The sequence below is a fragment of the Bombus vancouverensis genome, chromosome 18 (genome assembly GCF_051014615.1).
Source record: "Bombus vancouverensis nearcticus chromosome 18, iyBomVanc1_principal, whole genome shotgun sequence".
Lineage (NCBI taxonomy): Eukaryota > Metazoa > Arthropoda > Insecta > Hymenoptera > Apidae > Bombus > Bombus vancouverensis.
The window spans coordinates 4,584,609-4,612,006 of NC_134928.1; the positions used below are offsets into that span (position 1 = coordinate 4,584,609).

Sequence of the window (27,398 nt, forward strand, 5' to 3'; positions counted from 1 at the left end):
ATAATGCCGTCCCCCACGGGCTGGTGGTTCGCTGGGGGTACGCTAATGATTGTTTTTGCGATTTTGATGGTTTCCCTTTCTTGTTGTTTCCCTAGGTTTCGGTGATCGACGTTCGAACAATGTTTGCGGAGGCATTACCATCGGAAGTTCCTTATTATTATTTTTCTTTTAAACGGCTTTTGTTTTTATGTATGATAAATATATATATATATATATTTTAAATATGATATCTATTTTATGTTTGTTAAATATATGTATTTTAATTCTATATTTCCTCCTTTTTAATTGATTATATATATATTTTTACATTTGTAGTTGCGCACATATTTTATTAAAGAAAAGTGTTAACAATATGTTTTCATGATTTATTTCTCGCGCCCGACTTCCATTGATCCTTAATATTCCTGTCGCCGTGACGCGTGTAAATCTAACATGGCTGCTCATAAATGTCATCAGCAAAGTTATAGTAACGGGTCTTTAAATTTTGTTTAATATCGAAGTAATTGTCTGCCGCTCGTTTTCCTTACTCTACCGCAATTAGACATTTACTTATTAATATTGCTTTAAAGTATTGTTCGTATGAATATACGCATATATATATATTTTATGTTGTGTGTTTGTAATTCTTCGATTGCGTTATTTATTGTTTTGAGTAGTTTATTTTATAGAGTATTCGATAATATAAAACATACGCGCACACATGCATATATATATGTCGGATCACGATTCGAATTTTGGGCGCGCGACGACTCTTCATGTGGGCTAGCCATCGTTTCACAAAGCCGAGATTTTATTTACACGTATATACAGGTCTATCACTAAGCTTAACAAATAATAAGTACAACTAATAATAAGTCTAACAAACACTAAGCCTAATGAATAATACGATCTACGAATAATTAAATTAAATAATACTATTAGCAATGTTTGAGTTCAAACAAATCCACGGTCACCGGGATAACTCCTTACTAAGCGAAACTAACTTAGACGCAAATGCGATCGTCGAAAATGCTCGATGTATCACTCTCCAAGGCAATCGCAAGAATGCCAGCCTCGTGGAGATTTTTCTCCCTGTACGATTGCATTTTGTTTTCTATACCCGTTTGGAAGCATCGAGAAGGTTCCAAACGCCGTTGCTAGGCACACTCGTTGGAAGCATCGAGAAAGTTCCAAACGCCGTTGCTAGGCAGTTTCTGCCTGGAGTTTTGATTACTAATACAATGTATGTCCCATTGCATCGGCACCTCCGAGGCAACATCACACGTGGCTCGGCCCGCTCTCGAGGCCGCATGCCGCCACAACCACATTTCTCAGAAAACACATACAACCACTCCAGACCTCCGTTAGATAAAACATCCATCCCGTGACCGTGGCTACGTTCAGCGACCGATTGTCACCTCGAACCCAATCGCGCTTATTACAAATCTTAAGCAATTACAACTATAATAAAATCTAGGCTAAGGTACTAGAGGATGTTCCCAAAATTTCCAAGGAAGGGCTTCGGCTTTCCTTTCATCTCCGACATATATACATATATATATATATATATATATGTAATATCGAAAAATAAGGATAGAAATTTTTTTTTGATTACTTACAATTTATTAATATTAAATTGAATATACAGATATAAATTGAACAGAGAACGATATTTATTTAACGGAACTAAATGCAATACTCGTATCTATATCAAATAACTTTACAGTTATTTGATCACTCTCGTCACAACGAATCTAACACACACACTCTCTCTCTCTAACAACTCTATCAATTCTCACGACTCTACTCTTCGACGACTCGTAACCTCTAACGACTCTACTCTTCGACAACTCGAAACCTCTAACGACTCTACTCTTCAACGACTCAATTAGCTCTGCTCTTCGCCAATACAATCCTGCCCGGTCGTGCTCGCTCTTGCTCTCGTCCTCTCACACACACACACTTTTCGGCTCACATACTTTGGCCTCTCGATTCCTTGAAATATGAAACCGTACCTCTGTTTTGACACTGCTTATCCTTTCTCGCGTCGCTGTTACTATTTCTTTTGTAGATTATTAGTAGTAGTTTTAGTTTAGAAAATAGATTATTTATATGTTTATATAGAGACATGCATGTTTCGTAATGTAGTTCTTATTTTATAATCCTTTACCGGAATGTAGGCTAGTTTTAAGTATGTATCTTAGATTATCGATTTGAATCAATAATGTAGAATGCGCATACATTAATAGTAGTTTAGTTTAGAATATAATTTATATATTTATATATAGACATGTAGTATCGTGGACGAAAAGCCTAAGAGATATCGGGCGAACCATGAACAATGTCGCGAGAGCCGAGGCGCCGTCGAGTCCATCAATGTGTCATCGGTCTTTTCAAGTGCATAGTTTCGTAGAAAAGACCTACGTGACCCTGGCTACGAGCGTCTGCAGAACACATGTGCCTAAAAAAAAGACAACAGAATGCGACAACGGCCAGAGAGTCAGTCGAGGAGCAGAGTGCGAGTCGAGAAACAGAGTTTGCGAGTGGCGTTGCCGAGAGAGTGTTGATTGCATTTTGTGAAAGTCGAGTCGTTATCTAATTATTTAGTTGTGCTGTTTTCTGTACGTTTGGCGTGAATAGTTCAGGTTGAACAACAATCGTCTTTTTCTGTCCGATTAACATCTGTATCATCCATTCCTTGTAAATATATTATATCACGATATTACAGACATGCATGTTTCGTAATGTAGTTCTTATTTTATAATTCTTTACCGGAATGTAGGCTAGTTTTAAGTATGTATCTTAGATTATTTATTTGATAGAATGCGCACACATATATGTCGGAGATGAAAGAACACCGGAGTCTGTAATTGAACAATTGTAGTTATTCAATCCGATTGTAATTGTTCGAGAGTTGTGATAATGAGCTTGGGCTCGAGGCGACAGTCAGTCGCCGAACGCAGCCGCGGTCACGGGACGAACGCTTTGCCTAGCAAAGGTATGGAGTAATCCTATAGCTCTCCTTAAAGGAAATATTCGTGGCGACACGCGACAGTAAACATTCCAACGGTTTCTGTCCCGTGCCTCGCCACACGCAGACCCTATTCTTCGAGTAAGATGATTGCCAGATGTCGATGCGTCTCCGCAGTACATGTTCGGCTAGCCCGAGGGCCCGTTATAAATCTTAAGGTTTAGTTAACTAAAGTCCTTCAAACAGACAAACAGTCTTTGTCCCAACTACGGGAAGATAGGGGAGACATATTTTTCAACGAGCGGCGTCTCCCACTAGCAACTTTCCCTCGAAGGCGGCTAGCATCTTTTTCTAACCACCGATATGGAGATTGACCAATTAGCAGCAACGCCAATTTCCCTTACTTTCTGAACGAAGGCTTTTCTCGACGAATCCGATGATCTCGTATCCTTAGACACACCCCATTATAGTTTTCCTCTGTAGCATCATCGGGACGGGAAAGGCATTCTCGTTCGCGATCTCACTGATGAAAGGAGTAACCCTTTACGACCAGTGAATATCACGCATCCGACTTAGATTTTGTGAGTACGTTCATCTATCATCCCGTCGACCGCGGATTCGTTATTGAACCTAGGATCATTGTCATTAGTTTCTCGAGTGCCTAACTACCACGGTTACTTGTCCGGCTCTATAATAATCGTATTTGCACTAGTCAATGTCTTCTCTATTGCATAACGACAACGTGTAACCCAAACGAAGATTCGTTTCACGCCCCTAACCCTAATTCTAATGTCCGCTCCGACATATATATATTTTAAATATGATATCTATTTTATGTTTGTTAAATATATGTATTTTAATTCTATATTTCCTCCTTTTTAATTGATTATATATATATATATATATTTTTACATTTGTAGTTGCGCACATATTTTATTAAAGAAAAGTGTTAACAATATGTTTTCATGATTTATTTCTCGCGCCCGACTTCCATTGATCCTTAATATTCCTGTCGCCGTGACGCGTGTAAATCTAACATGGCTGCTCATAAATGTCATCAGCAAAGTTATAGTAACGGGTCTTTAAATTTTGTTTAATATCGAAGTAATTGTCTGCCGCTCGTTTTCCTTACTCTACCGCAATTAGACATTTACTTATTAATATTGCTTTAAAGTATTGTTCGTGTGAATATACGCATATATATACATTTTATGTTGTGTGTTTGTAATTCTTCGATTGCGTTATTTATTGTTTTGAGTAGTTTATTTTATAGAGTATTCGATAATATAAAGCATACGCGCACACATGCATATATATATATACGTATCCATATGCATATTTTCTTGGCGGTGTAGTATTCATACGAAATGAAATGTCGATTATTTATTTATCCTTTACCGGAATGTAGGCTAGTTTTAAGTATGTATCTTAGATTATCGGTTTGATAGAATTCGCACACATATATATATTTCTGACAACGTAACCTTCATTTTCTAATAATAATACGATATTGTATGTTTTATGTATTCGTTAAACTATTAGTAGTTATTCTTATTTCCTGTTTTATTTAGAATTGTTTGTATTATGTATTTTATTTATTGGTTGGATCTGTTAATCGCCCTCGTTTGTTAATCCTTCCTTTCGTTTCGTGATGCCGCGTGTTCGTTTGTGCATCCAAATCCTTACTCGCGTGTTTTGTATAGAATGGTTTCTTGTTCTTGTTACGGCGCGTGCAGAGCGCGGGACGTGACACCCCCGCCCCTGGAGTTCAAATTTCCATAGGAAATTTGACTGATGGTATCTCTGAGTTTGCTCAAGGCGAACGCAGGTGTCGGTACTTGAATGACTACCGGTGCTATCGATATCCCTTGAGGTTGTGCTGTTTCATCATCGATATCTCGTCTTCTTTTGAGGTATAGTAGCGGATGGGTGACTGGGCCGTATATTGCTCCACATCCGTAAGTTTAACGTAGCTGGTATCCGTGTGCGGCTATATCTATTATTGTCTTAATTAATTTAAATATTGTGAGTATTCCAAATATTGCTGCACTGACAGTTCCAAATTCCATAAAACCTGTCCATAAACCTGATACGGCAATTTTCGCTATTGTCGTTAATGTGTTTTTGTCCATCATTCCCAGGATGTTTACTGTTCCAGGGACGATTGTTTTTCCTGTTGCTCCTCTGGCCAATGTGTTCAAGACTGCAGAATTTTCTGCCGGGAACATGACGTGGTCCAGTAGTGCATCGAAGTCTTTTGGGTATATATTCTGCTCGTGGCCAATGACGATGGTGCTGAGTATCGCCACGTTTGGCGCACGTCCGGGTGGAGTTCCTTTACTTGTACTGGAATGCATTTGACTATATGGACCGCTTCTCCTACGATCAAAGCCATGTGTTTTTGGTTGTGGTGTATGCGAATTCATCGGGCGGTAAGTTTGCCAAGCTTAAAGCGTTCTCTATTAGTTTCTTCTGTGTGGTGTATCATGGTATAATGTTGTCGTTTGTCGTTTCGCTTTCGAGTTTATCAGAAATAAGAATAACCTTTTATCATCATTAATATATGTATATATATAGAAAGAAAATTTTTATATTTATATGTATTATTATTTTTTTTATTTATTTTTTTTTTATTGTTAAAACCTTGTTTTATTTTAGGTTTTATGTACATGTTATCGGTAAAAATAAATATAATGAATTCTACTTGAGTTATAATTATATAGATATATGCATACGTACTGGTAAGTAGTATGAATGAGATTTGTTTTATTGTTATAAATATATAAATATATATTATCGATAGGAATAAATATTACAAGTGTACCTTGTCTTCGAGTATATATATATATATATGTGCGTGCAATGGTAAATACGACGACTCAATTTTATGAGTCACTTGCATTATCAATGGAAGTGAATGTCATAAATATCGCCTATTTTACAACATGCGTGTATATATATATTGGTGAACATAAGTGAAAATTATATGCATAGTTATAAATGTTGTTTGTTTACAGGTGGATAGCATCAGTACTTGGTTTCGTGGGTAGCGTACCAATACTTTACAGTTCCTCTGTGCGGATTGCTATTCGTGTTCTTCCGTCAGTCGTTCAGAGAATGGTTGATGAGTTCGCCATCAGTTCTGTACACACATATAAAAATAGTTAATATATATATAATATCATTTATATAATTTTCTTTTGGATCTGTTCCCTTGTATGAATACTGTATCTTTGTATATAATATAATATATATAATATGTTATAATTATGTTAGTTGTTATTTATTCCTTAACTCTCTCCCCTTTTCTTGTGTGTGTTTTTTTTTTTTTTTTTTTTTTTTTATTAGTACCTAACATTGCTATTATGATGCCGTATTATATTGCATTGGCTGTTATTTGTATGTGCGCGCGACAAATTTTTCAACATGGTCGCTCGCTTGTCTCTTTGTTATGGCGTTGGTTTAATGTCAACAGTGACGTGTTGTTGAAATAACTAATTAATTGTTAATCACTATAATTTTATTTGGTAGTGTTCTGTAATATTGTTTTGTGTATTGTGTTACCAGTTATTTCGTGTGGCATAACTTTATTCCTTTGCACTGAGTTCAATCATGTCTTGTCGCCAATATTCAGTTAGTCCATCTTGGTTAATTTCTAACCCATTTATGTGTTTATTGACCTTTCCTTATTTTCCCTATTAATTTATTATTGCATGTACTTGCTATTTGTTATTATTTTATGTAATGGAACAGTTCCTTATTAGTGATTAAAATTTATTTGTTAGATTAACATTGTCTGTAATTCTTTAGATTCTACTTATTTGATGCTGCGTCACTTACCTGGATCATTCCCACAACGTCGTCCAATTCTTCGATATGCCTTGGATACTTACTACGGTTGCCTTCAATCGTCTTATATCTGTGGCTATAAAGGTACTGTTTAATTCATTTAATTTAATATGTGTATAGTGCATTGTGTGTGCGACCGCTATTGTGCATTACAAAATCCACTTCTACATGTTAGATGTAATAATATAACAATACTACGTAGATTAATACATAATAAAATATCCTTTTACTCCGGTTATATTTATTACTAACTCTCAATTAATCTATCTTAATTATTTTCTAACCACTTTCTATCTTCATCAGCTATTTTATTCCTTCTTGTTAATCTGCGAAATTCATGCATGTACACTTCCTTGTGCGGTGATTGATTGTTTGCGAGGTGAGTTGCGCTTTCGTTGTTGTTGAACTAGCACGTTTTACTTGCAAACAGTAATTGGAGCATTCGTAATAGACTTCTTTTCCTTTTCCAAGTTTCCGCTGTCTGTGTCATTCGACGAACAATGTCAAGCCTCCACAGCACCGTGGTAACATTTAGCAATGCTGCTCTTTGCATTAAGGCTATTGAAGTTAATTCGTTCGTTTATTTCCAGCTGGTGCATGGTGTTCCGCTAGTAGGGAGCCATAACCTATTTTGCACGTAGACCTTCTTTTATGGTGATTACTTGTTTACAAGGTAACTTTCACTTTCCCTCTTTTAATTATTTACTGAATCGACACGTTGTATATTTAAACAATAATTGGAGTACACATAATAACTTTCCTTTTTCTTTTTAGGTTTTCGCTATCTGTATTGTTCGATGAACGGTGTCACACCCCCTTTTGATTTATCCATAATATAGTTATAACATTTAGTAACCTTGTATTTTGCACTGAGACAATTGAAACTAATTTATTCACTTATTTCAGGTAGCTGTCATACATTGCGTTCCACGAACAACAATCCATAACTTATACCTGCACGTACACTTTCTTGTGTGCTGATCACTTGTTCACAAGGTAACTCCCACTTTCGCTAGTTAATTGTTCATTGAGTTAACACGTTTTATATTTGAGCAGTAATTGAAACACGTATAATAATTTTCCTTTTTCCTTTTAGGTGTTCGGTATCTGCGTTATTCGACGAACAGCACTATAACATATACTACCGCACTACGTTGTCCAATGAAATCGCTTTATTCATTGCTTATTTCGATTATGCGCCAGTTTCAACTTGTTTAAGTGCACTGTTCGCGGAATCCCTTTTACTTCAATCTTGACGTTTTGTTCTGCAAGATTTCTAGCACTTTGTGTCGTCTAATATATTGATCGGAGAATTTTCCTTACTAGGTTCTTTTAGTAGATATATCGAATCTCCTATTTTAAAATCTTGGGGGCTGATTCGTCGGTCGTAATATTCTTTTGATCTTAGTTTGGATTTTATCAATTTTTCTCTTGCCATTCGTTGTACAGTGTTAATTTTATTGAACAGATCTTCGAGATATTCTGCGTATGTTGGTTCCATGTTCTCTTCGATTGTTACTTCACCAATAGGTTCTCTGGCTAGGTGTCTAAAACTAATTTGTGCGGGGAGAGTTTCGTTCCTTTCCTTCATTTTAGTTTTTATTTTGCGCCAAGACGCAGGTTTACTGACATCGATCCAATTATCCAATTGCTTGCTAATAGCATTTAAGATACAAATTTTTGAGAGTGCCGCAGCCATATTAACCCAAAAATATTTTGTATATAGTATAGTGTGATACCATCCATATTTTCCTGGGGGAATCATAAGATCAGCACTACTTACTATGTTACCTACGTCAAATATTAGATGTAGTAACCAATAAAGTATTTTTAATCCAATTATAATCCAATGGCTAGCGTATTTATTCAAGTTTTTATATATATCTTCGACTGGTGATTCCCTGTTTTCTCCCTTCTGATTTCTTTGAGCTCGTTGAACTTGCGTTTCTTCAGCTTGAAAATGTTTAGAATCCTTTTCCTTAGTTACCCTTTTTTCTTCTTCATTTACTTTATTCACAGCACCTTTATTTTTCTCTACCTTTTCAGGATGAATAGTTTTACTGGAAGTGCTTATTATAATTAAATTATTATTTATTTGTATGGAACGTTTAGGAATATTTTTGGTAGATTTGGAATTATTCTTTGAATTTTTATTACAAACCTTTTTGCTTATAGATTCTGTTTTGGATTTAGGGATAGCTATATTTTTATTTTCTATAGTGTGATCTTCTTTGCAATTTAATGATTTGGCTTTGAGTTCGATAAAGTTTCCCTCTGATGGTTTTATAGAAGTTTTTGAGTGAGATACACTCGCTATCTCTTTTCCTATTATGGTTGAGACATTCACGAAATTCGTGGAGTCTTGCTTTTGTATCTTTGCCAAGTCGAACGTGGAGAGGCAATTCGCACTTCCCAGCGGGTCCAATATCTCTGTGATATTAGGCAGTGGATAAGCGTTGCCTGTCGTCTCGTCGTTCAATTTCCTAGTTTCTGCTTCGTCTGAAGGTTCTTTGGCACTAATATTATTTATCTTGTTTGGCAACTCAGAAAATTTCTCACCCATGATCCTATCTATGGCACCGTGCGTCCTCTTATTATTTAACGTGAAATTATCCCTTATCACAGCAACGGAGTGGTGTTTGCATTGAAAAGTTGGTTGGTTGAAATGATCAGCATCTCTCCTTTGATTTAGATCTCTATCGAGGTATTTATTTGTGCGTTTTTCTTCCCAAGTTATTGCTCTTGTTTCTCTCCTGACATTTTCTTCTATTCCCGGGTTGTTTAGGTGTTTCCGCGACGGCGGTACAAATCTCCAGTCCTGGCGGTTGTTTCGGTTATAATTATTCGAAGGTGTCGGATGTTGGTATCGAAATCTATCGTTCGCTTGTTTTAATTCTCGCGTTGTTTTCACGGCTTGGCGGTACGCATCGTCCAAGGATTGGTATCCTGCTATTTTTACTCGTAAATACACCTCGTTTGGGAGCCCCTTAACGAAAGCTTCCCTCGTGTCTCGATCTATCCTATCTTGAAATACGGTGCCGTACTCGTACCTTTCCCCGTTCATTATTGCCAGTCTGAGATCTTTGACGCGCTCTATGTAGTCCAAAATATCTTCTCCCGGTCGTTGAAATATTGTAGCTAATTCCCCTTTATATTCGTTAACCGTTTTTCCCGGATCGAACATATCTTTTAATTTATTCCCGAAATCGTTTAAACTTATTATTTCTGTGTCTTCTATGGCGAGGAACGCGTGCCCGCGAAGCTTATTTGTTAATAATTTTACTAACTGAGATTCTTGATGCCTAGGAACCATGTTTCGTGCGCGCTCGCATGCTCTTAAAAATCGAAATACCGAGGGTCGATGTCCGTCGAACACTGGTACTGTCTCTATTGCATCTTTTAACTTAATTGATTGGGGATTAACTTCTATCGGTATTGTCGCTTGCGAAATTATCGGCGATGATACGGGTGTCTTGATTTCCTTTTTTATTTTCAGTGAACGCACATCGTCTTGTAATTTATTCATTGTTGTACTCATGTCGCGAAAATTCGCATCCCATGCTTTAAGTTTTTCCGATAACACCAAGATCATGTCTTTGTCCAACGATTTTAATTTAGTCGCCATTGTTTCTCAAATATACATCTTATTGACAAACGTGACAACCTTAGTCCTCTGTGGAGCGTATCGAACCGTTTAAACCAACTTTAATCCTCCGTGAAGCGTATCCCACCGCTGCCACCAAAATATTTACTATATATATATTAAATGTTACGTATTAGTTTATCGACATCGATCAAATTTTAAATTTAGAGTTTACTGAAAAATTTTTTTTTGTTGTTGAGTTTGAATTTAGTCTGAAGGAAAATAATTTGAAATGATATTATTGTGTATGTAATACTAGTTTAGATTTCTAATTAAATACGGTAGTTGCTGCCACCAGAAATAGTCTAAGGACTATTTCAAAATATTTTATTTCTATTAATTTCCGTTTAATAGGTAGCGTTAACTGATGCTTAATGCAACTGGTAAACGAATTTCACTTTTCGGCTAACCTGCGATGTGCAGGAATACTGGCACGGGAGAGGATTTAAGCTGGGATTAATAATTATTTGTAGTCGTTGAACGGATTTTATTTGAATGTGTAATCGCCTAGATTATTACCTATATATATATATTTCATTAACCGGATATATGTATTTTTAGCGTTGCTGGATCGGATAGGAATGTGAGATTTTTCGTCGTTTATATATATATATATATATATATATATATATATATATATATATAATTTATTTTTACGTTCGACTTCTTCTTCTCTTTTAGTTTCACTGTAACAGGTTGCCGTTAGAACCGAAACTCAATTCATTTCCTACGATGGATTTTGTTACCACGATCTTCTTGCCTTTCGAGTTTAATAATCGAGGATGATTCTAACGATCCTCTCTGTGTGGGACTCGTGTGATTTCGCAAGCCTTGCCCAAAGACGGGTAGTATTTTACCAACAGTGGGAGGAGGAATGCGAAGATCGACGGGTGTTTTGATAATCGAAAACACCGTTTGCACAAGCCAACACAGCGAACGATCCTTTGATTAAATTTCCGAAGGGAAATTGTTCTCCTATTACTCTCTTACAATCGCATGCGACGGTGGCAAGAATATCGGTTATTAGCAATGCCGGTATCTCTCTTAATTTTCGATTGACCCCGACGATGTATTTAATAGTCCTCTCTGTGCGGGATTTGTGTGATTTCGCAAGCCTTGCCCAAAGACGGGCAATATTCTGCCAACAATGGGAGGAGGAATGCGAAGATCAGTGGGTGGTTCAGTAGCTGAAAACACCGTTCGCACAAGCCGACACAGCGGACAACTCCTTTTTATTTAAAGGTTAAACGATGATTCTATCTTCGAAACCGTTCGCGAAAATAAAACGAGACCGATGATACGAAGTTCTAATTCGATTCTCGAGGGCAACGAAATTATCAGAGAAGAAGGAAATTCTCAAAATTAATTTTCTTACCTTGAGGAGTAGGCGCTGTCTGGCGCCATTTACCTCAGCTGCTCCGTTGGTCGTCGAAGGTTTTACTGGGTTTATTACTTGAACTCGAATATAGTTTACTATCAACGTTTACTTTATTTTTCTATTTCGATACGGACAGAACAATTTACTGACTAGATTAATACCGCAATTACAATGCGCGTTCAAGATAAAATTTTCTTTTTACTTAGTCGCGGCTCTCTTTTCTTGACGGAAAACTATAGACTCCGAAGCGCAAAATACTATACAAAATTTCTAAAGATGAGCGCAATAACGAACGTAGTAACGAAATAATTAACAAAAGTGAACAAAATAATTATAAACCGTAATAACGAAGATCGCAATAACAATGAACAAAGAATAATGTAATAAGAATATTCACCAGGATGTTAATGATGATCGATAATTGGTGAGTATTATAACGATAATGTTAATGAGTGAGCAACGTAATAAGAATATTCACCGGAATAATAAATGATAATTGAGCTTTGAGAATTGATAATTAATAATGTTCACCAGAATAATAATGTTAATCGCTAAATGATAGTTATCGAGTCTTTTTTGCTCTACGTTGCTTGCTTATTTATAATGCCGTCCCCCACGGGCTGGTGGTTCGCTGGGGGTACGCTAATGATTGTTTTTGCGATTTTGATGGTTTCCCTTTCTTGTTGTTTCCCTAGGTTTCGGTGATCGACGTTCGAACAATGTTTGCGGAGGCATTACCATCGGAAGTTCCTTATTATTATTTTTCTTTTAAACGGCTTTTGTTTTTATGTATGATAATATATATATATATATATTTTAAATATGATATCTATTTTATGTTTGTTAAATATATGTATTTTAATTCTATATTTCCTCCTTTTTAATTGATTATATATATATTTTTACATTTGTAGTTGCGCACATATTTTATTAAAGAAAAGTGTTAACAATATGTTTTCATGATTTATTTCTCGCGCCCGACTTCCATTGATCCTTAATATTCCTGTCGCCGTGACGCGTGTAAATCTAACATGGCTGCTCATAAATGTCATCAGCAAAGTTATAGTAACGGGTCTTTAAATTTTGTTTAATATCGAAGTAATTGTCTGCCGCTCGTTTTCCTTACTCTACCGCAATTAGACATTTACTTATTAATATTGCTTTAAAGTATTGTTCGTATGAATATACGCATATATATATATTTTATGTTGTGTGTTTGTAATTCTTCGATTGCGTTATTTATTGTTTTGAGTAGTTTATTTTATAGAGTATTCGATAATATAAAACATACGCGCACACATGCATATATATATGTCGGATCACGATTCGAATTTTGGGCGCGCGACGACTCTTCATGTGGGCTAGCCATCGTTTCACAAAGCCGAGATTTTATTTACACGTATATACAGGTCTATCACTAAGCTTAACAAATAATAAGTACAACTAATAATAAGTCTAACAAACACTAAGCCTAATGAATAATACGATCTACGAATAATTAAATTAAATAATACTATTAGCAATGTTTGAGTTCAAACAAATCCACGGTCACCGGGATAACTCCTTACTAAGCGAAACTAACTTAGACGCAAATGCGATCGTCGAAAATGCTCGATGTATCACTCTCCAAGGCAATCGCAAGAATGCCAGCCTCGTGGAGATTTTTCTCCCTGTACGATTGCATTTTGTTTTCTATACCCGTTTGGAAGCATCGAGAAGGTTCCAAACGCCGTTGCTAGGCACACTCGTTGGAAGCATCGAGAAAGTTCCAAACGCCGTTGCTAGGCAGTTTCTGCCTGGAGTTTTGATTACTAATACAATGTATGTCCCATTGCATCGGCACCTCCGAGGCAACATCACACGTGGCTCGGCCCGCTCTCGAGGCCGCATGCCGCCACAACCACATTTCTCAGAAAACACATACAACCACTCCAGACCTCCGTTAGATAAAACATCCATCCCGTGACCGTGGCTACGTTCAGCGACCGATTGTCACCTCGAACCCAATCGCGCTTATTACAAATCTTAAGCAATTACAACTATAATAAAATCTAGGCTAAGGTACTAGAGGATGTTCCCAAAATTTCCAAGGAAGGGCTTCGGCTTTCCTTTCATCTCCGACATATATACATATATATATATATATATATATGTAATATCGAAAAATAAGGATAGAAATTTTTTTTTGATTACTTACAATTTATTAATATTAAATTGAATATACAGATATAAATTGAACAGAGAACGATATTTATTTAACGGAACTAAATGCAATACTCGTATCTATATCAAATAACTTTACAGTTATTTGATCACTCTCGTCACAACGAATCTAACACACACACTCTCTCTCTCTAACAACTCTATCAATTCTCACGACTCTACTCTTCGACGACTCGTAACCTCTAACGACTCTACTCTTCGACAACTCGAAACCTCTAACGACTCTACTCTTCAACGACTCAATTAGCTCTGCTCTTCGCCAATACAATCCTGCCCGGTCGTGCTCGCTCTTGCTCTCGTCCTCTCACACACACACACTTTTCGGCTCACATACTTTGGCCTCTCGATTCCTTGAAATATGAAACCGTACCTCTGTTTTGACACTGCTTATCCTTTCTCGCGTCGCTGTTACTATTTCTTTTGTAGATTATTAGTAGTAGTTTTAGTTTAGAAAATAGATTATTTATATGTTTATATAGAGACATGCATGTTTCGTAATGTAGTTCTTATTTTATAATCCTTTACCGGAATGTAGGCTAGTTTTAAGTATGTATCTTAGATTATCGATTTGAATCAATAATGTAGAATGCGCATACATTAATAGTAGTTTAGTTTAGAATATAATTTATATATTTATATATAGACATGTAGTATCGTGGACGAAAAGCCTAAGAGATATCGGGCGAACCATGAACAATGTCGCGAGAGCCGAGGCGCCGTCGAGTCCATCAATGTGTCATCGGTCTTTTCAAGTGCATAGTTTCGTAGAAAAGACCTACGTGACCCTGGCTACGAGCGTCTGCAGAACACATGTGCCTAAAAAAAAGACAACAGAATGCGACAACGGCCAGAGAGTCAGTCGAGGAGCAGAGTGCGAGTCGAGGAGCAGAGTGCGAGTCGAGAAACAGAGTTTGCGAGTGGCGTTGCCGAGAGAGTGTTGATTGCATTTTGTGAAAGTCGAGTCGTTATCTAATTATTTAGTTGTGCTGTTTTCTGTACGTTTGGCGTGAATAGTTCAGGTTGAACAACAATCGTCTTTTTCTGTCCGATTAACATCTGTATCATCCATTCCTTGTAAATATATTATATCACGATATTACAGACATGCATGTTTCGTAATGTAGTTCTTATTTTATAATTCTTTACCGGAATGTAGGCTAGTTTTAAGTATGTATCTTAGATTATTTATTTGATAGAATGCGCACACATATATGTCGGAGATGAAAGAACACCGGAGTCTGTAATTGAACAATTGTAGTTATTCAATCCGATTGTAATTGTTCGAGAGTTGTGATAATGAGCTTGGGCTCGAGGCGACAGTCAGTCGCCGAACGCAGCCGCGGTCACGGGACGAACGCTTTGCCTAGCAAAGGTATGGAGTAATCCTATAGCTCTCCTTAAAGGAAATATTCGTGGCGACACGCGACAGTAAACATTCCAACGGTTTCTGTCCCGTGCCTCGCCACACGCAGACCCTATTCTTCGAGTAAGATGATTGCCAGATGTCGATGCGTCTCCGCAGTACATGTTCGGCTAGCCCGAGGGCCCGTTATAAATCTTAAGGTTTAGTTAACTAAAGTCCTTCAAACAGACAAACAGTCTTTGTCCCAACTACGGGAAGATAGGGGAGACATATTTTTCAACGAGCGGCGTCTCCCACTAGCAACTTTCCCTCGAAGGCGGCTAGCATCTTTTTCTAACCACCGATATGGAGATTGACCAATTAGCAGCAACGCCAATTTCCCTTACTTTCTGAACGAAGGCTTTTCTCGACGAATCCGATGATCTCGTATCCTTAGACACACCCCATTATAGTTTTCCTCTGTAGCATCATCGGGACGGGAAAGGCATTCTCGTTCGCGATCTCACTGATGAAAGGAGTAACCCTTTACGACCAGTGAATATCACGCATCCGACTTAGATTTTGTGAGTACGTTCATCTATCATCCCGTCGACCGCGGATTCGTTATTGAACCTAGGATCATTGTCATTAGTTTCTCGAGTGCCTAACTACCACGGTTACTTGTCCGGCTCTATAATAATCGTATTTGCACTAGTCAATGTCTTCTCTATTGCATAACGACAACGTGTAACCCAAACGAAGATTCGTTTCACGCCCCTAACCCTAATTCTAATGTCCGCTCCGACATATATATATTTTAAATATGATATCTATTTTATGTTTGTTAAATATATGTATTTTAATTCTATATTTCCTCCTTTTTAATTGATTATATATATATATATATATTTTTACATTTGTAGTTGCGCACATATTTTATTAAAGAAAAGTGTTAACAATATGTTTTCATGATTTATTTCTCGCGCCCGACTTCCATTGATCCTTAATATTCCTGTCGCCGTGACGCGTGTAAATCTAACATGGCTGCTCATAAATGTCATCAGCAAAGTTATAGTAACGGGTCTTTAAATTTTGTTTAATATCGAAGTAATTGTCTGCCGCTCGTTTTCCTTACTCTACCGCAATTAGACATTTACTTATTAATATTGCTTTAAAGTATTGTTCGTGTGAATATACGCATATATATACATTTTATGTTGTGTGTTTGTAATTCTTCGATTGCGTTATTTATTGTTTTGAGTAGTTTATTTTATAGAGTATTCGATAATATAAAGCATACGCGCACACATGCATATATATATATACGTATCCATATGCATATTTTCTTGGCGGTGTAGTATTCATACGAAATGAAATGTCGATTATTTATTTATCCTTTACCGGAATGTAGGCTAGTTTTAAGTATGTATCTTAGATTATCGGTTTGATAGAATTCGCACACATATATATATTTCTGACAACGTAACCTTCATTTTCTAATAATAATACGATATTGTATGTTTTATGTATTCGTTAAACTATTAGTAGTTATTCTTATTTCCTGTTTTATTTAGAATTGTTTGTATTATGTATTTTATTTATTGGTTGGATCTGTTAATCGCCCTCGTTTGTTAATCCTTCCTTTCGTTTCGTGATGCCGCGTGTTCGTTTGTGCATCCAAATCCTTACTCGCGTGTTTTGTATAGAATGGTTTCTTGTTCTTGTTACGGCGCGTGCAGAGCGCGGGACGTGACACCCCCGCCCCTGGAGTTCAAATTTCCATAGGAAATTTGACTGATGGTATCTCTGAGTTTGCTCAAGGCGAACGCAGGTGTCGGTACTTGAATGACTACCGGTGCTATCGATATCCCTTGAGGTTGTGCTGTTTCATCATCGATATCTCGTCTTCTTTTGAGGTATAGTAGCGGATGGGTGACTGGGCCGTATATTGCTCCACATCCGTAAGTTTAACGTAGCTGGTATCCGTGTGCGGCTATATCTATTATTGTCTTAATTAATTTAAATATTGTGAGTATTCCAAATATTGCTGCACTGACAGTTCCAAATTCCATAAAACCTGTCCATAAACCTGATACGGCAATTTTCGCTATTGTCGTTAATGTGTTTTTGTCCATCATTCCCAGGATGTTTACTGTTCCAGGGACGATTGTTTTTCCTGTTGCTCCTCTGGCCAATGTGTTCAAGACTGCAGAATTTTCTGCCGGGAACATGACGTGGTCCAGTAGTGCATCGAAGTCTTTTGGGTATATATTCTGCTCGTGGCCAATGACGATGGTGCTGAGTATCGCCACGTTTGGCGCACGTCCGGGTGGAGTTCCTTTACTTGTACTGGAATGCATTTGACTATATGGACCGCTTCTCCTACGATCAAAGCCATGTGTTTTTGGTTGTGGTGTATGCGAATTCATCGGGCGGTAAGTTTGCCAAGCTTAAAGCGTTCTCTATTAGTTTCTTCTGTGTGGTGTATCATGGTATAATGTTGTCGTTTGTCGTTTCGCTTTCGAGTTTATCAGAAATAAGAATAACCTTTTATCATCATTAATATATGTATATATATAGAAAGAAAATTTTTATATTTATATGTATTATTATTTTTTTTATTTATTTTTTTTTTATTGTTAAAACCTTGTTTTATTTTAGGTTTTATGTACATGTTATCGGTAAAAATAAATATAATGAATTCTACTTGAGTTATAATTATATAGATATATGCATACGTACTGGTAAGTAGTATGAATGAGATTTGTTTTATTGTTATAAATATATAAATATATATTATCGATAGGAATAAATATTACAAGTGTACCTTGTCTTCGAGTATATATATATATATATGTGCGTGCAATGGTAAATACGACGACTCAATTTTATGAGTCACTTGCATTATCAATGGAAGTGAATGTCATAAATATCGCCTATTTTACAACATGCGTGTATATATATATTGGTGAACATAAGTGAAAATTATATGCATAGTTATAAATGTTGTTTGTTTACAGGTGGATAGCATCAGTACTTGGTTTCGTGGGTAGCGTACCAATACTTTACAGTTCCTCTGTGCGGATTGCTATTCGTGTTCTTCCGTCAGTCGTTCAGAGAATGGTTGATGAGTTCGCCATCAGTTCTGTACACACATATAAAAATAGTTAATATATATATAATATCATTTATATAATTTTCTTTTGGATCTGTTCCCTTGTATGAATACTGTATCTTTGTATATAATATAATATATATAATATGTTATAATTATGTTAGTTGTTATTTATTCCTTAACTCTCTCCCCTTTTCTTGTGTGTGTTTTTTTTTTTTTTTTTTTTTTTTTTATTAGTACCTAACATTGCTATTATGATGCCGTATTATATTGCATTGGCTGTTATTTGTATGTGCGCGCGACAAATTTTTCAACATGGTCGCTCGCTTGTCTCTTTGTTATGGCGTTGGTTTAATGTCAACAGTGACGTGTTGTTGAAATAACTAATTAATTGTTAATCACTATAATTTTATTTGGTAGTGTTCTGTAATATTGTTTTGTGTATTGTGTTACCAGTTATTTCGTGTGGCATAACTTTATTCCTTTGCACTGAGTTCAATCATGTCTTGTCGCCAATATTCAGTTAGTCCATCTTGGTTAATTTCTAACCCATTTATGTGTTTATTGACCTTTCCTTATTTTCCCTATTAATTTATTATTGCATGTACTTGCTATTTGTTATTATTTTATGTAATGGAACAGTTCCTTATTAGTGATTAAAATTTATTTGTTAGATTAACATTGTCTGTAATTCTTTAGATTCTACTTATTTGATGCTGCGTCACTTACCTGGATCATTCCCACAACGTCGTCCAATTCTTCGATATGCCTTGGATACTTACTACGGTTGCCTTCAATCGTCTTATATCTGTGGCTATAAAGGTACTGTTTAATTCATTTAATTTAATATGTGTATAGTGCATTGTGTGTACGACCGCTATTGTGCATTACAAAATCCACTTCTACATGTTAGATGTAATAATATAACAATACTACGTAGATTAATACATAATAAAATATCCTTTTACTCCGGTTATATTTATTACTAACTCTCAATTAATCTATCTTAATTATTTTCTAACCACTTTCTATCTTCATCAGCTATTTTATTCCTTCTTGTTAATCTGCGAAATTCATGCATGTACACTTCCTTGTGCGGTGATTGATTGTTTGCGAGGTGAGTTGCGCTTTCGTTGTTGTTGAACTAGCACGTTTTACTTGCAAACAGTAATTGGAGCATTCGTAATAGACTTCTTTTCCTTTTCCAAGTTTCCGCTGTCTGTGTCATTCGACGAACAATGTCAAGCCTCCACAGCACCGTGGTAACATTTAGCAATGCTGCTCTTTGCATTAAGGCTATTGAAGTTAATTCGTTCGTTTATTTCCAGCTGGTGCATGGTGTTCCGCTAGTAGGGAGCCATAACCTATTTTGCACGTAGACCTTCTTTTATGGTGATTACTTGTTTACAAGGTAACTTTCACTTTCCCTCTTTTAATTATTTACTGAATCGACACGTTGTATATTTAAACAATAATTGGAGTACACATAATAACTTTCCTTTTTCTTTTTAGGTTTTCGCTATCTGTATTGTTCGATGAACGGTGTCACACCCCCTTTTGATTTATCCATAATATAGTTATAACATTTAGTAACCTTGTATTTTGCACTGAGACAATTGAAACTAATTTATTCACTTATTTCAGGTAGCTGTCATACATTGCGTTCCACGAACAACAATCCATAACTTATACCTGCACGTACACTTTCTTGTGTGCTGATCACTTGTTCACAAGGTAACTCCCACTTTCGCTAGTTAATTGTTCATTGAGTTAACACGTTTTATATTTGAGCAGTAATTGAAACACGTATAATAATTTTCCTTTTTCCTTTTAGGTGTTCGGTATCTGCGTTATTCGACGAACAGCACTATAACATATACTACCGCACTACGTTGTCCAATGAAATCGCTTTATTCATTGCTTATTTCGATTATGCGCCAGTTTCAACTTGTTTAAGTGCACTGTTCGCGGAATCCCTTTTACTTCAATCTTGACGTTTTGTTCTGCAAGATTTCTAGCACTTTGTGTCGTCTAATATATTGATCGGAGAATTTTCCTTACTAGGTTCTTTTAGTAGATATATCGAATCTCCTATTTTAAAATCTTGGGGGCTGATTCGTCGGTCGTAATATTCTTTTGATCTTAGTTTGGATTTTATCAATTTTTCTCTTGCCATTCGTTGTACAGTGTTAATTTTATTGAACAGATCTTCGAGATATTCTGCGTATGTTGGTTCCATGTTCTCTTCGATTGTTACTTCACCAATAGGTTCTCTGGCTAGGTGTCTAAAACTAATTTGTGCGGGGAGAGTTTCGTTCCTTTCCTTCATTTTAGTTTTTATTTTGCGCCAAGACGCAGGTTTACTGACATCGATCCAATTATCCAATTGCTTGCTAATAGCATTTAAGATACAAATTTTTGAGAGTGCCGCAGCCATATTAACCCAAAAATATTTTGTATATAGTATAGTGTGATACCATCCATATTTTCCTGGGGGAATCATAAGATCAGCACTACTTACTATGTTACCTACGTCAAATATTAGATGTAGTAACCAATAAAGTATTTTTAATCCAATTATAATCCAATGGCTAGCGTATTTATTCAAGTTTTTATATATATCTTCGACTGGTGATTCCCTGTTTTCTCCCTTCTGATTTCTTTGAGCTCGTTGAACTTGCGTTTCTTCAGCTTGAAAATGTTTAGAATCCTTTTCCTTAGTTACCCTTTTTTCTTCTTCATTTACTTTATTCACAGCACCTTTATTTTTCTCTACCTTTTCAGGATGAATAGTTTTACTGGAAGTGCTTATTATAATTAAATTATTATTTATTTGTATGGAACGTTTAGGAATATTTTTGGTAGATTTGGAATTATTCTTTGAATTTTTATTACAAACCTTTTTGCTTATAGATTCTGTTTTGGATTTAGGGATAGCTATATTTTTATTTTCTATAGTGTGATCTTCTTTGCAATTTAATGATTTGGCTTTGAGTTCGATAAAGTTTCCCTCTGATGGTTTTATAGAAGTTTTTGAGTGAGATACACTCGCTATCTCTTTTCCTATTATGGTTGAGACATTCACGAAATTCGTGGAGTCTTGCTTTTGTATCTTTGCCAAGTCGAACGTGGAGAGGCAATTCGCACTTCCCAGCGGGTCCAATATCTCTGTGATATTAGGCAGTGGATAAGCGTTGCCTGTCGTCTCGTCGTTCAATTTCCTAGTTTCTGCTTCGTCTGAAGGTTCTTTGGCACTAATATTATTTATCTTGTTTGGCAACTCAGAAAATTTCTCACCCATGATCCTATCTATGGCACCGTGCGTCCTCTTATTATTTAACGTGAAATTATCCCTTATCACAGCAACGGAGTGGTGTTTGCATTGAAAAGTTGGTTGGTTGAAATGATCAGCATCTCTCCTTTGATTTAGATCTCTATCGAGGTATTTATTTGTGCGTTTTTCTTCCCAAATTATTGCTCTTGTTTCTCTCCTGACATTTTCTGCTATTCCCGGGTTGTTTAGGTGTTACCGCGACGGCGGTACAAATCTCCAGTCCTGGCGGTTGTTTCGGTTATAATTATTCGAAGGTGTCGGATGTTGGTATCGAAATCTATCGTTCGCTTGTTTTAATTCTCGCGTTGTTTTCACGGCTTGGCGGTACGCATCGTCCAAGGATTGGTATCCTGCTATTTTTACTCGTAAATACACCTCGTTTGGGAGCCCCTTAACGAAAGCTTCCCTCGTGTCTCGATCTATCCTATCTTGAAATACGGTGCCGTACTCGTACCTTTCCCCGTTCATTATTGCCAGTCTGAGATCTTTGACGCGCTCTATGTAGTCCAAAATATCTTCTCCCGGTCGTTGAAATATTGTAGCTAATTCCCCTTTATATTCGTTAACCGTTTTTCCCGGATCGAACATATCTTTTAATTTATTCCCGAAATCGTTTAAACTTATTATTTCTGTGTCTTCTATGGCGAGGAACGCGTGCCCGCGAAGCTTATTTGTTAATAATTTTACTAACTGAGATTCTTGATGCCTAGGAACCATGTTTCGCGCGCGCTCGCATGCTCTTAAAAATCGAAATACCGAGGGTCGATGTCCGTCGAACACTGGTACTGTCTCTATTGCATCTTTTAACTTAATTGAGTGGGGATTAACTTCTATCGGTATTGTCGCTTGCGAAATTATCGGCGATGATACGGGTGTCTTGATTTCCTTTTTTATTTTCAGTGAACGCACATCGTCTTGTAATTTATTCATTGTTGTACTCATGTCGCGAAAATTCGCATCCCATGCTTTAAGTTTTTCCGATAACACCAAGATCATGTCTTTGTCCAACGATTTTAATTTAGTCGCCATTGTTTCTCAAATATACATCTTATTGACAAACGTGACAACCTTAGTCCTCTGTGGAGCGTATCGAACCGTTTAAACCAACTTTAATCCTCCGTGAAGCGTATCCCACCGCTGCCACCAAAATATTTACTATATATATATTAAATGTTACGTATTAGTTTATCGACATCGATCAAATTTTAAATTTAGAGTTTACTGAAAAATTTTTTTTTGTTGTTGAGTTTGAATTTAGTCTGAAGGAAAATAATTTGAAATGATATTATTGTGTATGTAATACTAGTTTAGATTTCTAATTAAATACGGTAGTTGCTGCCACCAGAAATAGTCTAAGGACTATTTCAAAATATTTTATTTCTATTAATTTCCGTTTAATAGGTAGCGTTAACTGATGCTTAATGCAACTGGTAAACGAATTTCACTTTTCGGCTAACCTGCGATGTGCAGGAATACTGGCACGGGAGAGGATTTAAGCTGGGATTAATAATTATTTGTAGTCGTTGAACGGATTTTATTTGAATGTGTAATCGCCTAGATTATTACCTATATATATATATTTCATTAACCGGATATATGTATTTTTAGCGTTGCTGGATCGGATAGGAATGTGAGATTTTTCGTCGTTTATATATATATATATATATATATATATATATATAAATTTATTTTTACGTTCGACTTCTTCTTCTCTTTTAGTTTCACTGTAACAGGTTGCCGTTAGAACCGAAACTCAATTCATTTCCTACGATGGATTTTGTTACCACGATCTTCTTGCCTTTCGAGTTTAATAATCGAGGATGATTCTAACGATCCTCTCTGTGTGGGACTCGTGTGATTTCGCAAGCCTTGCCCAAAGACGGGTAGTATTTTACCAACAGTGGGAGGAGGAATGCGAAGATCGACGGGTGTTTTGATAATCGAAAACACCGTTTGCACAAGCCAACACAGCGAACGATCCTTTGATTAAATTTCCGAAGGGAAATTGTTCTCCTATTACTCTCTTACAATCGCATGCGACGGTGGCAAGAATATCGGTTATTAGCAATGCCGGTATCTCTCTTAATTTTCGATTGACCCCGACGATGTATTTAATAGTCCTCTCTGTGCGGGATTTGTGTGATTTCGCAAGCCTTGCCCAAAGACGGGCAATATTCTGCCAACAATGGGAGGAGGAATGCGAAGATCAGTGGGTGGTTCAGTAGCTGAAAACACCGTTCGCACAAGCCGACACAGCGGACAACTCCTTTTTATTTAAAGGTTAAACGATGATTCTATCTTCGAAACCGTTCGCGAAAATAAAACGAGACCGATGATACGAAGTTCTAATTCGATTCTCGAGGGCAACGAAATTATCAGAGAAGAAGGAAATTCTCAAAATTAATTTTCTTACCTTGAGGAGTAGGCGCTGTCTGGCGCCATTTACCTCAGCTGCTCCGTTGGTCGTCGAAGGTTTTACTGGGTTTATTACTTGAACTCGAATATAGTTTACTATCAACGTTTACTTTATTTTTCTATTTCGATACGGACAGAACAATTTACTGACTAGATTAATACCGCAATTACAATGCGCGTTCAAGATAAAATTTTCTTTTTACTTAGTCGCGGCTCTCTTTTCTTGACGGAAAACTATAGACTCCGAAGCGCAAAATACTATACAAAATTTCTAAAGATGAGCGCAATAACGAACGTAGTAACGAAATAATTAACAAAAGTGAACAAAATAATTATAAACCGTAATAACGAAGATCGCAATAACAATGAACAAAGAATAATGTAATAAGAATATTCACCAGGATGTTAATGATGATCGATAATTGGTGAGTATTATAACGATAATGTTAATGAGTGAGCAACGTAATAAGAATATTCACCGGAATAATAAATGATAATTGAGCTTTGAGAATTGATAATAAATAATGTTCACCAGAATAATAATGTTAATCGCTAAATGATAGTTATCGAGTCTTTTTTGCTCTACGTTGCTTGCTTATTTATAATGCCGTCCCCCACGGGCTGGTGGTTCGCTGGGGGTACGCTAATGATTGTTTTTGCGATTTTGATGGTTTCCCTTTCTTGTTGTTTCCCTAGGTTTCGGTGATCGACGTTCGAACAATGTTTGCGGAGGCATTACCATCGGAAGTTCCTTATTATTATTTTTCTTTTAAACGGCTTTTGTTTTTATGTATGATAAATATATATATATATATATTTTAAATATGATATCTATTTTATGTTTGTTAAATATATGTATTTTAATTCTATATTTCCTCCTTTTTAATTGATTATATATATATTTTTACATTTGTAGTTGCGCACATATTTTATTAAAGAAAAGTGTTAACAATATGTTTTCATGATTTATTTCTCGCGCCCGACTTCCATTGATCCTTAATATTCCTGTCGCCGTGACGCGTGTAAATCTAACATGGCTGCTCATAAATGTCATCAGCAAAGTTATAGTAACGGGTCTTTAAATTTTGTTTAATATCGAAGTAATTGTCTGCCGCTCGTTTTCCTTACTCTACCGCAATTAGACATTTACTTATTAATATTGCTTTAAAGTATTGTTCGTATGAATATACGCATATATATATATTTTATGTTGTGTGTTTGTAATTCTTCGATTGCGTTATTTATTGTTTTGAGTAGTTTATTTTATAGAGTATTCGATAATATAAAACATACGCGCACACATGCATATATATATGTCGGATCACGATTCGAATTTTGGGCGCGCGACGACTCTTCATGTGGGCTAGCCATCGTTTCACAAAGCCGAGATTTTATTTACACGTATATACAGGTCTATCACTAAGCTTAACAAATAATAAGTACAACTAATAATAAGTCTAACAAACACTAAGCCTAATGAATAATACGATCTACGAATAATTAAATTAAATAATACTATTAGCAATGTTTGAGTTCAAACAAATCCACGGTCACCGGGATAACTCCTTACTAAGCGAAACTAACTTAGACGCAAATGCGATCGTCGAAAATGCTCGATGTATCACTCTCCAAGGCAATCGCAAGAATGCCAGCCTCGTGGAGATTTTTCTCCCTGTACGATTGCATTTTGTTTTCTATACCCGTTTGGAAGCATCGAGAAGGTTCCAAACGCCGTTGCTAGGCACACTCGTTGGAAGCATCGAGAAAGTTCCAAACGCCGTTGCTAGGCAGTTTCTGCCTGGAGTTTTGATTACTAATACAATGTATGTCCCATTGCATCGGCACCTCCGAGGCAACATCACACGTGGCTCGGCCCGCTCTCGAGGCCGCATGCCGCCACAACCACATTTCTCAGAAAACACATACAACCACTCCAGACCTCCGTTAGATAAAACATCCATCCCGTGACCGTGGCTACGTTCAGCGACCGATTGTCACCTCGAACCCAATCGCGCTTATTACAAATCTTAAGCAATTACAACTATAATAAAATCTAGGCTAAGGTACTAGAGGATGTTCCCAAAATTTCCAAGGAAGGGCTTCGGCTTTCCTTTCATCTCCGACATATATACATATATATATATATATATATATGTAATATCGAAAAATAAGGATAGAAATTTTTTTTTGATTACTTACAATTTATTAATATTAAATTGAATATACAGATATAAATTGAACAGAGAACGATATTTATTTAACGGAACTAAATGCAATACTCGTATCTATATCAAATAACTTTACAGTTATTTGATCACTCTCGTCACAACGAATCTAACACACACACTCTCTCTCTCTAACAACTCTATCAATTCTCACGACTCTACTCTTCGACGACTCGTAACCTCTAACGACTCTACTCTTCGACAACTCGAAACCTCTAACGACTCTACTCTTCAACGACTCAATTAGCTCTGCTCTTCGCCAATACAATCCTGCCCGGTCGTGCTCGCTCTTGCTCTCGTCCTCTCACACACACACACTTTTCGGCTCACATACTTTGGCCTCTCGATTCCTTGAAATATGAAACCGTACCTCTGTTTTGACACTGCTTATCCTTTCTCGCGTCGCTGTTACTATTTCTTTTGTAGATTATTAGTAGTAGTTTTAGTTTAGAAAATAGATTATTTATATGTTTATATAGAGACATGCATGTTTCGTAATGTAGTTCTTATTTTATAATCCTTTACCGGAATGTAGGCTAGTTTTAAGTATGTATCTTAGATTATCGATTTGAATCAATAATGTAGAATGCGCATACATTAATAGTAGTTTAGTTTAGAATATAATTTATATATTTATATATAGACATGTAGTATCGTGGACGAAAAGCCTAAGAGATATCGGGCGAACCATGAACAATGTCGCGAGAGCCGAGGCGCCGTCGAGTCCATCAATGTGTCATCGGTCTTTTCAAGTGCATAGTTTCGTAGAAAAGACCTACGTGACCCTGGCTACGAGCGTCTGCAGAACACATGTGCCTAAAAAAAAGACAACAGAATGCGACAACGGCCAGAGAGTCAGTCGAGGAGCAGAGTGCGAGTCGAGGAGCAGAGTGCGAGTCGAGGAGTTTGCGAGTGGCGTTGCCG

General features: G+C 36.5%; 1 protein-coding gene across 14 annotated transcripts in view; it reads left to right on the forward strand.

Annotated features, from left to right (window-relative positions):
• The window catches only part of LOC117165626 (uncharacterized), a 97,584-nt gene that overhangs the window by 60,049 nt on the left and 10,137 nt on the right, over window positions 1–27,398 (forward strand). For 6 of the 14 annotated variants that reach the window (XM_076626254.1, XM_076626253.1, XM_076626256.1 and 3 more), the window contains 2 exons: window positions 6,761–6,883; window positions 19,200–19,322. In XM_076626254.1, the coding sequence (XP_076482369.1) occupies window positions 6,761–6,883; window positions 19,200–19,322 (246 nt within the window). Of the gene's footprint in view, window positions 1–6,760; window positions 6,884–7,270; window positions 7,324–7,389; window positions 7,473–7,573; window positions 7,796–7,895; window positions 8,645–19,199; window positions 19,323–19,709; window positions 19,763–19,828; window positions 19,912–20,012; window positions 20,235–20,334; window positions 24,675–24,945; window positions 25,119–27,398 lie in introns of those variants that run through there. The other 8 variants (XM_076626258.1, XM_076626259.1, XM_076626262.1 and 5 more) reach the window with 8 other exon arrangements.